At 50.9% G+C, this 10836-nt stretch overlaps 1 protein-coding gene across 1 annotated transcript; it reads left to right on the top strand.

Moving 5' to 3' along the window:
- The first annotated feature begins 542 nt into the window (after positions 1-542).
- Positions 543-2540, top strand: ARL4D (ADP ribosylation factor like GTPase 4D). The gene is made up of 2 exons (XM_041723937.1): positions 543-678; positions 1261-2540. The coding sequence occupies exon 2, from the start codon at positions 1355-1357 to the stop codon at positions 1958-1960; it is 606 nt and encodes a 201-aa protein (XP_041579871.1). The 5' UTR covers positions 543-678; positions 1261-1354; the 3' UTR covers positions 1961-2540.
- The last annotated feature ends 8296 nt before the right edge of the window (positions 2541-10836 follow it).

The following is a 10836-nucleotide window of genomic DNA, read 5'->3' as shown; positions in this document are numbered from 1 at the left end:
TTCTGGCTAGGTGACCTTAGGCAAGTCATTTGAACCCTTCAGAGCTCTCCTTCCCTGTAGAATACAGACAGCACCAGTCCCTAGCTCACAGGCTGCTGTGAGGAGCAATGGGCTCAGGCTTAGGGTGTTTCATGAGGTTCCAGGTTTTACACAGGTTTGAACACTGACTCAGGAAAGATAAAGGAGTAAGATTTGTCAGCATCTGTCCAGTAGACCCTGGCGGAGGCGGTGTCGGTGGGGGGGGGGGGGTGCTATCTCTAGCGGGGAGGGAGGAGGATGCCGCGGTGTAGAGTATGAAGCTCTTCACCTCTCCTTCCAAGGAAAACGCTGCCACGTCTGTCCCTCCCACTTTCCATCCCGAGTTTACCTCCAAATGTGGTAGAAAAGGTCAAATAAAACGGTCACCAATTGAGCAGAGGTCCATCCATGGGGTTGTCCGGGTGTCGGGGCACGTATCTCCAGGCCCCGCCCCTCTCCGCCCCTCCTCGCCGCCTCGGGACTCTGATTGGCTCGCGTTGCGTGACGTCACGCACGGCTTTTTAAAGCCGAGTCCCCGGGACCGCTCCGCAGTGGCAGCAGTGGCGGCGGCGGGGACGCGCCGGCGGCGGGCGTGGAGTTTCAAGCGGAGGCTCGAGTGGCTGGTTCGGGGGGACGCGGGGAGAGTGCGGCTGCCGGAAGGTAAAGGGGCTGTACAGGCGGTGCTGAGGTGGCCCCGTGCGGGACCCGGGGAGCTGGCGTCCGCGATCCCGGTAGGGCGAAGTGTCACGGGATGGTGGAAGGGGGGACGGTGGAAGGGGGTGTTAAGGAGGGGCGTGCCAGTCGCCTGGGGGTGCGGAGCGTGGGAGGGAGCGGGCCTTACGCTCTCTTAGGTCTCAGCGCCCATACCCTATCTCTAATTTGGGGGCACTGCCCAGTCTGCCCCCGCCACGGATTCTTGCGTGGGGCATAAGGGTCTCTGCATCTGCTACCATGCCACGAGCTCGGAGAAGAGGCGCGGGAAGCCGACCATCTGCAGATAGAGGCCTCACCTCCCAACCTGTGTCCGGGACCCGGGGGGTCTCTCTCTAGGTCTTGTTCCTCCTGGAAGCTGTTGGTGTGGTTTAAAAAACACTTGGAGCTGTTTAAAACAAAACAAAACAAAACCCAGAATTTTGGTTTGGAAGGATGGACGACTGATTTAGGAAAGGATCTAGAAGTTGCACATTTCATGTTTATTATTAAACGTCTCCTTTTTTTCTCCCATGACCTTTCTCTGTTCAGATCACCCAGCTGTGGTCTCCAGAGCCTGCAGTTCAAGGCTACCTCCCTGCCTCTACTGAGTGCCTCAAGACCTGCACCTTAGCTGGAGCTCATCATGGGGAACCACTTGACTGAGATGGCGCCCACTGCCTCCTCTTTCTTGCCCCACTTCCAGGCCCTGCATGTTGTGGTCATTGGTCTGGACTCTGCGGGAAAGACCTCGCTCCTTTACCGCCTCAAGTTCAAGGAGTTTGTCCAGAGCGTCCCCACCAAAGGCTTCAACACAGAGAAGATCCGGGTGCCCCTGGGAGGGTCCCGTGGCATCACCTTCCAGGTGTGGGATGTCGGGGGGCAAGAGAAGCTGCGACCATTATGGCGCTCCTACACACGGCGGACAGACGGGCTGGTGTTTGTGGTGGATGCTGCCGAGGCTGAGCGCCTGGAGGAGGCCAAGGTGGAGCTACACCGAATCAGTCGGGCTTCGGACAACCAGGGTGTGCCTGTGCTGGTGCTGGCCAACAAGCAGGATCAGCCTGGGGCACTGAGCGCAGCAGAGGTTGAGAAGAGGCTTGCAGTCCGGGAGCTTGCAGCAGCCACCCTCACCCACGTGCAGGGCTGCAGCGCTGTGGATGGGCTGGGCTTACAGCCGGGCCTGGAGCGCCTGTATGAGATGATCCTCAAGAGGAAGAAGGCAGCCCGGGTGGGCAAGAAGAGACGGTGACCCGAGGCTGTCCCCTCCTCACCAGTAGGGGTCTGCACACTTGGACAGCCAGGCGGAGCCTGTGGCCCCTCATTCAGCTCTGGGGTGCAGGACCTGCCCACCTCAATGAAGGACCAAGGAGCACTCTGGGAGTCCTGTTCTGGTGCAGCATTGGGGAGGGGTGGGGGAGATGGGGTGTCTTCTCTCTCATCCTCACCTCTGGAGAAATGGGGGCTACAGGACTGGGGAGGCTTAAATGTAAGCTGTGACTCTACCTCGACCCTGTTTCTTCTTTTTCTTCTCTGGTTTATTGATTAAATGTGTTTGGGGGCAAAAGAAGGTTGTTTGGAGAATGCATTTGGGATGAATGAGGACTATCCCCCACCCTGCGTCCACTCCCCCAACTGGGGTGTCTCCCCAGGCTGCTTTTCTAGGGATGCTAGTCACAATAGTCTTTATTTTTGTGTCTCTGTGAAAGTGCCAAGAACCCCTCCCCACATTTGTAGATCCACAACCGTTTTTATAAACCGTGTGTGTCCTCTGTATTATTAACTATTTTTTAGCATTTGCCTATAAGTTATTAAAGACTGATGATACTGTAGCTCTGACCTTGGTCTGGCATCTTCTTACCTAACCACAGGAGTAGTCCCAGATTTCTATATAGGTGGCAGGAATGGGGAGGGGGGTGCTTATCTTGAAGCCAAGTTTGCAAAGGAAACATTCTTTATGGGATGACTGGTGGAGATTATAGATGGTGTTGAAACTGCCCTCCGCCCCTGCTGTTACCTGATTTCTGCAGGTTTTGTGTGTGTGTGTGTGTGTGTGTGTGTGTGTCACTCATTTCTCCTGCTTTCCTCCCTTCCTCTCATCTCCTGGCTCTTGCTTGCCCCTCATACCAGCTGGTCCTTGGGGACACTTCCTAGGTTTGTAGAGATAAGTCCTCAAGGAACCATTCTGTTCTCATCCTCCCCCACTTCTCAGCACTCGGGCTGATCTGGTTTTTTTTCCACCTTGGGGGATCCTGTGAGAATGGAAAGTAATTTCGTCCTGGCTTTCAGCCATCTCTCTGTGCTCAATCCTGCTGACTGTAGCTCAGTGGCTGCAGCCACTGGTGCTAGGGAGGCCTGGCTGGATTGAGCCAGCCCGGCCCTGTGACTAAGCTGTGAGTTGCCCAGCTCTGGGAATGGTGGCTGTTCCCATGAGAGAGGCTGTAGTAGAAGTTGAGGTTTGTGCCTGGTGGGAGTGTGGACTGCTAGACATCCACTCCCCCTATCCAGGGGAACAGGGGGAAGGTGTAGACCACCAATAATGTTGAAAAGAATCAAATGCTAGCAGTGCCTGGGTGGCTCAGTCGGTCAGGTTAAGTGGGTTAAGCGTTTGCCTTTGGCTCAGGTCATGACCCCAGGATCCTGGGATGGAGGCCCACAATGCCCCGAATCAGGCTCCCTGCTCATCAGGGAGTCAGCTTCTCCTTCTCCATTTGCCCCTTGGCCTGTTCATGCACCTGCTGTCTCTCTGAGATAAATAAATAAAATCTTAAAAAAAAAAAAAAGAATAAAATGCTAATGTTGTGAGGTCCAGAGGGCCTCTGCCAGGACTTTCAAGTCTGCCCCCTCCACCAACACCCGGGGCCAGCTGAGTCTGAGATAATAAACAATCAGACCCTCCTAATCTGGGTGGGAGTAGTGGGTAAAAACCAAGCACAATTCTTTCCAGCCCTCTGCCCCCAGTCCCACCCTTACCCTTTGTGCAAACATGGACTCCAGAGCAGGTTTAGAGTCTTTGCTTCAGAATCAAATAAGGGATCTGGGGAGGGAGAGAAGGTGCTTGGCAACCCTATTCTGGAGGATTGCTAAGGAACTTACTTTTTTTGGCCAGGGCCAGCAGAAGCAGAGTTTTGCTGTGGAATCTGGGCCAGTTCAGATTTGTCTCCCTTCATGGCTGGCAGGATGCGGGTGGGTATGCACGGATCCGGAAGGGTGCCCAAGTGTGCGTCAGTGCAGGGCCTGCTCGATAGAGCTGCTGGGCTGGTTCTGCTTGGGACACGTGCTACCTGGCCCCCCTCTACACACGCCTGTGACTCATCTCACTCAGTCTTCAGGGCAGAGTCCTCTTCTGCTAAGGAATAGGCTGGGGAGGACTTGGCTAGAAGGGCCTCTGTCCTGCTGGGAGATGTTTCCTACTCAATCCACCCCAATAATGTTCTTTTGTCTCAGAGTCTCCAAAGACATGTTTTCTCCATTTCCTGTCACCTGGGAGACTGAGATCCATCTCTAGATTTGGAAGAAGAGCCCCCACTCTCCCCCAGTAGAGAGACCTCCATGGGGCCAACTCCTGGTTCTGGCTCTGCAACCACCTAGCCTCCCTCTTTGGTTAAAATTATCTTCTGCTCCCCCAGACTCCAACCCTGGGCAGGGGCCATGGTCCACAGGAGACTGCCAATGTCCCAGCTCTTACGCCTCTCAGGCCTGACCAGCTGGTGGGGAGTAGGGAAAGAGGTGTTGGTAGCAAGAGAGTGAGATGGAGAAGCCAGCTGCTTTGAAGGAGTTGTGGGAACACGGGAGCACTGGAAGATTCTGATAAGAAAGCTACCTTCTGGCTGGGTGGGGGTCAGGAGCTTTGGAATAATCTTATTGCCTCAGTCCATCCTGCCACAGGGATTTTTTTTTTTTTTTTTTTTTAAGATTTATTTATTTAGGGACACCTGGGTGGCTCAGCAGTTAAAGCCTCTGCCTTCGGCTCAGGGCGTGATTCTGGAGTCCCGGAATCTAGTTCCACGTTGGGGTCCCCACATGGAGCCTACTTCTCCCTCTACCTGTGTCTCTGCCTCTGTGTGTGTGTCTCTCATGAATAAATAAATAAAATCTTAAAAAAAAAAAAAAAGGGCAGAGGGAAAGAATCTTTTAAGTCAATTTCCTGCTGAGCACGGAGCCCCAGGTGAGGCTTGATCCCACAACCCTGAAATCATGAGCTGAGCCAAAACCTGGACACTTAACCAACTGAGCCACCTGGGCACCCCTGCCCCAGGGATTCTGCATGCTGAGCTCTGGACCACAGGCTTGGAATGGGAGTGGGATCAGGGTTGGAGGTAGGCTGTAGTTTCCTTTGTCCCAGCTTCTTTATCAAGTAGAATTTCTTTGAGGTCCTGAGATGGATGTTGAGATGCTGAGGCAGGGGGTCTCAGGGGGCCCGGAGTGGTGGTTAGGCGCTGGGGTGGCAGTGGGGAGGCTGTGGGTGGAGTAGAAGGAAATCGATGGGCCCAGAGTTTGGGCTCCCTCTGAGCTGCCCTTCCCCCACCAGTCACCTCCTCTCCTTGCACACACTGGTTGGTAAAATCCAGATGGATAGCACTTGCCCTGGGTGCCTTGCCCATCCCCAAGCAAAGATGACAGTGGTCTCTCAACTTCTCTGCCCTCTCCAGGCCTCCTATGCTGCATGTGCTCCAGGAAGAGATAAAACAAAAAGAAAGGAAAGAAGTCTCTAAGGCCCAGAGGAGGCAGCAACTTGCCCAGGAACATATAGCTACTTAGTGGCACATCCAGATCCTTCCTCCCAGGCTGGCTCTTTGTACTCCCAGGGCCAGACAGATAGGAGATGGGGCAGCAAGTCTAGCAATTCAGAGCTCTGACCTCCCCTTCCCTCCCTGTGTTCCCTCCCTGATTAGTTCAAAGGCCAGCTTTCCGCTCCCCTGATCCCCCTTCCTGAGGAGTTGGAGCTTTATCTCTGAAGTCCAGCAGAACTCTGGCTTCATTCTGACCAGAAATCCCCACCCTCCTTTCACACTGACCATGTGTCACCCCAAGTCTTGCTTGAGATGGGGCCCTGGGAAGCACACACTTCCACTGAGGCACCAGAGGTGAATGGGACAGTGTGTTCTCCAAAACAGGCCTTTTTTAAAATGGAGGCCAGTTGCAGTGGATGGAGTGAAGGCAGTAAGGGAGGCCCAGGCCAGCACTGGGCTATAAAGTGTGGGCAGTCTGTAGCCACACATCACTTCCAAGGCCATCAACTGGGGAGTTTGTGGGTGGATGTCATGGGACCTCCTCCCTTGCCTAAACCAGAGGATGGGATTTGTTCTTCCTTCCTTTACAAAAAAAACTTTTTAAAAAAACTATTCCTCCTCTCCCCTGCCTTGACTACAAAAGTAACAGATATTTCTGTATAGAAGCTTAGAAAATGGAGAACCCCCTAATCTAAATTTCAGAATTAGCTAAACACTGGGGACAGTTTTTTTTTTAATATTTTTATTTATTCATGAGAGAGAGAGAGAGGGGCAGAGACACAGGCAGAGGGAGAAGCAGGCTCCATGCAGGGAGCCCGACATGGGACTCGAACCCGGGTCTCCAGGATTACACCCCGGGCCGAAGGCGGCGCTAAACCGCTGGGCCACCCGGGCTGCCCGGGGACAGGTTTTATATATAATCTCTCAGATATTTTTTTCTCCACATATACAAAAGAGGCATGTATTAGTATCCAACACACGGAATTATATATGAGGCATATTGTGGTACGGTTTTGCTTTTCTCATTTATATCTTGGGCATTATTCAATGTTGGGACATATGGGTTTTTCTTGTTCTTTTTGATGACCACATGAGATTTCACTGTCTGAATATGCTATCGTTTCTTAATTAAATCCCCTGTTAAATTCACAATGTGTCCACAGCAACAGACCTCCTTGCACATATTTCTTTTTTTTTTTTTTAATGAGAACTTCTAGAAGACAGAAGTCTTTTTTTTTAAATTTTTTTTTATTTATTTATGATAGTCACAGAGAGAGAGAGAGAGGCAGAGACACAGGCAGAGGGAGAAGCAGGCTCCATGCACCGGAAGCCCGACGTGGGATTCGATCCCGGTCTCCAGGATCGCGCCCTGGGCCAAAGTCAGGCGCCAAACCGCTGTGCCACCCAGGGATCCCCTTGCACATATTTCTTATAAGATATATTCCTAGACATGTAATCATTGTGTCAAAGGGTATATGTATTTCAAGTTTTCCTAGATGTGGCCAAAAACGTGCATCGAAAGGGTTTGGGGAGGGAAGGAACTTTAATTCAGCCTCCTCATCCTCCATCCCCGGATTTCAAGGCCTTTTCAGGCCAAAGGGTGTATATGTGAGGGGTAGATGTTATAGTGCCCTCACTTCTGGGGAGATAAGAAAATCTCCAGCCACTTGCCAGAGGATTCGCAGGCGTGGGAGTGAGCTTGGGCTGACTTTCCTGGTCTGGGAATTCAACCCCCTGGGGGCTGCCTGGCTGATGGTGGAGGTGGGCAGATGGTGAGGACTCCCTAAGCACCCAGCTTCTCACAGACGTCAGGCAGAGTGGGCGAAACATCTCCTGAAATAAATCCCAGCAACTCAGGGAGGGAGCCAGGCTGAGACACGGAGTGCATGCTCTGAAGAACATAGCTCTTCAGACTGAAGAAGGGCAGCTGAGACCCTGGACGCCCCCAGGGTGACCCCCGCCCTCCTAGCGAGAACCCCCTACCAGCTGCTATAGAGCATGGACTCCTCGAACAGGAAGCAGAAGCCTGAAGGATTAGATACCTCTGCCATTCTGGGCTGTGTGGGGTACCCCTTCCCTATTCATCGAGGCCCCATGGCTAATCTTGGGTCTGTGCTCCTGCAGAATGGGGTGGGGAAGGCAGGAGGGCTTATCTCTTGAGCACCTCTCACCTCCTCCTATGAAATCTGGTGAACAGTTTGGTGGGGCTGTGCAGGGATGACAGCTGGGTTTTAAAGATTGCTGAGAGTGAGGTTTTGGGCTTTTGATTGTGTTTGTTTTTGCAAGATTATCCGTTGCCTTCCATTCCAGATGCTGACTCTTATCCTTAGGGACTGAGAAGACAGAACTGCTTACTCACTCTCTGGAACTCTCCCAGGCTGATGGGGGAGGGACAGAGCCACCCATCTGACCAGGCAGCACCTCAGAAAATACCCCTCAATTGGCCTCAGTTTACCTATCTGTAAAGTGAGGGAGTTGAATAGACAGTATTGGATCTTTTCCGGTTCGCTTTCTCCGGTTCTCAGTACAAGGTGGGCATGGGGAACTCCTTTGGGATCTTTCTGCCTTCGTTTTATCACCCTCTGAAATTACCTTGTTTGTTTCATTTTTAAGTTTGTTTGCTGTCTGCCTTTGTCTCCAGGCTATCCATTCTAGGAAGATAGCCTTCGTTCATTTTGTTCACCACCGTATCCCTAGGACAGTGGTGGTCACATAGTAGGAGTCATCCCATATCTTTGGAATGTGGGATGTCCATTCAAGGGTTGGAGGGTTGAGGTATCACCTCAGTGAAGAAATAGTTTTAGTCTATAAATACTTACAGCAACCAGGAAAGAATCTATCAATCAAGGTTGGAGAGTTTAGGGCAGCCCAGGTGGCTCAGTGGTTTAGCGCCTGCCTTCGGCCCAGGGCGTGATCCTGGAGAGCCGGGATTGAGTCCCACGTCGGGCTCCCTGCATGGAGCCTGCTTCTCCCTCTGCCTGTGTCTCTGCCTCTCTCTCTCTCTCTCTCTCTCTCTCTTTCTCTGTCTCATGAATAAATAAATCTTAAAAAGAAAAAAAAAAAGGTTGGAGAGTTTATCTAGGAAGGCCTCCTGGAGGAGGTGAAGCAGATTTAGAACCCACGTTAAACATTCTGGTTAACCAGGGACTTGGAGGACCATGGCCTTCAGAGCACTTTCTTGGCTCTACTTACTACTCAGGAGAAAAGACTTAAGTCTGAGGTTTAGTAGACATAGTTTCGTTCCTCCCTTCCCAGTAATTACTTATCTGACCTAGGACGCTCCCTAGTCTGTTTGCCACTCCTCTATCCCAGCTCCTCCCAAGGTCACCCCAGGATAGTTAAGTTAGATTGCTATTCTTCCCCCCAGAGGAACCAAATGTGGGGCTGGTGCCAAGGAAGGGACCCCTAGGAAACCTTAGACCTGTGCTGTCCAAAATGGCAGCCACCAGCCACACGTGGCAACTGAACATAGGAAATGTGGCTGAACTGAACTCAGATACGCCCTAAGTATGAAATACAACAGACTTTGCAGACTTAGTAAGAGAAAAGAATGTAAAATATCTCATTAATACTTTTATTTTTTTAAGTTTTTAAATTTATTTTAGAGAGATGGTGAGCATGAGGAGGGGGGAGGGGCAGAGGGAGAGGGAGAGAGGCAGACTCCCCACTGGGCACAGATCCCAAGGATGGGGCTCTATCCCAGGACCCTTAGATCATGACCTGAGCTAAAGGCAGATGCTTAACAGACTGAGCCACCTAGGTGCTCCAAGTTTTTGTTTATTTTTTATTTTTAAGTAGGCTCCATGACCAGTGAAGAGCCCAAGGTGAGGCTTGAACTCATGACCCCAAGATCAAGATGGGAGCTGAGATCAAGAGTTGGATGCTCAACCAACTGAGCCACCCAGCCACCCCTCATTAATATTTTTTATGTAGTGTGTGTGTTTAAATGACAATTTTTGGTATATTGAGTTAAATAAAATACTTTATTAAAAATACTTCATTAAGATTAGTTTCACCTAATTTTTTTTACCTTTAAAAAATAGGTCTACCAGAAATTCTATAATTATAAATGTGGTTTACATGCTACTTCTATAGACAAGGCAGGTCCAGATATTTGGGGGAAGGAGCATCATGGCAAAAAGAATGGGAGATCCACAGTTCTTCCTTTCTTCTGAAATCCGAAAAGAAACAGACCAAACTGCCAGTCTGGCAGGAGGGTAGACTATAAGATCTTCTTGACAGGGAGAACTGAAAAGCCTGAAAAATCTGCATACTCTCCTTCCTGAAAAACTTTCAGGATAGGTGAAGACTTTGCATACCTTGAATTATCTTAAAACATCTTATCAAACTGTGATATCCCAACGTGGTTGTTTAGCAGGCAATTTTCCTAGCTTCATTCAGGGTGTTTTCACTTTATAAAACAGCTCTTTAAATGTCTATTTCATGTGGAGCCCAGATACCTGGAATCCACACAAACATCCTAACATGATTTTATCTAGCAGTTTCTGATCTTTCATCGGATGGCTGTGATAGTAGCAGCAGAGTTGACTGAGTTTTCATCATCAGCTTGCCCTCCCCTGCTGCCTTCCTCTGCCCAACACTACCAGCTCCCTCCACCTCCCCTCCCCCCAGTGCAGAGGCCCTGGAACGGAGAGCTCAGGCGGTGATGGGAAGATGCTAGCCAGCTGGGGGTCTGGATAATCCACAAACTGGATTATCTGCCACTGAGTTTGCACAAACATAAGCAGTGGCCTAGATGCAGACAGGATGTACTGGGATGAGCCAAGGGGATCAGATTAACACCTTGTGTGTGACTTTGTGTGTGTGTGTTTATGTGTGTGTGAGTGAGGGATGGGCAGTCCTACAATAAAAACCCCACACACTCATCTCCCATCCTGAGTATTAATCCAATCAATCACTCCTTTCAATCACCCACATATAGTCTGATATTTAGCATTATTGTGGGTGGCCATAGCGTCCCAGACATTGGAGCGAAGGTGTGATTTGTATACAAAGAAGGTGTCCTGGATCTGGTTTCCTGAATGCAAAGCCTGAGACAGCGATTCAGGGGCACATGGTTTATTGAGGGCAGATTTTCAGAAGGGAGGGAGGGAGGGAAGCAGGAGGAGGAAGGGGAGGGACTAGATAAGAGGTGCTCTCACAGTTGGAGTCTAATGTTGTCTTGATCCTGTGGGAGACCCTGGTTGGAGAATTGTACCTCAGGAAAGATCTCCCAGAGGTAGAGAGCCTGGTCTTTTGCACCCCTTTGGTCAGCTAATTGGCTGATGTTTGCTCAAGTCTCCAGAGAAGGAGCAGCCAGGAACCCTTAGAGCCAACACTCACAGCCAGTGGAGGGGATCTGGGTGGGGTGTCAGGGGCATCCACTCAGGGTGGA

The sequence above is a fragment of the Vulpes lagopus genome, chromosome 12, assembly GCF_018345385.1.
Source record: "Vulpes lagopus strain Blue_001 chromosome 12, ASM1834538v1, whole genome shotgun sequence".
In the NCBI taxonomy this organism is placed as follows: Eukaryota; Metazoa; Chordata; class Mammalia; order Carnivora; family Canidae; genus Vulpes; species Vulpes lagopus.
Note: the sequence above shows the minus strand (reverse complement) of the source record. Positions and strands in the feature narration are given on the sequence as shown.

Excerpts from the sequence above, each read along its gene's own strand:
- ARL4D (XM_041723937.1), top strand. The coding sequence starts at position 1,355 with ATGGGGAACCACTTGACTGAGATGGCGCCCACTGCCTCCTCTTTCTTG.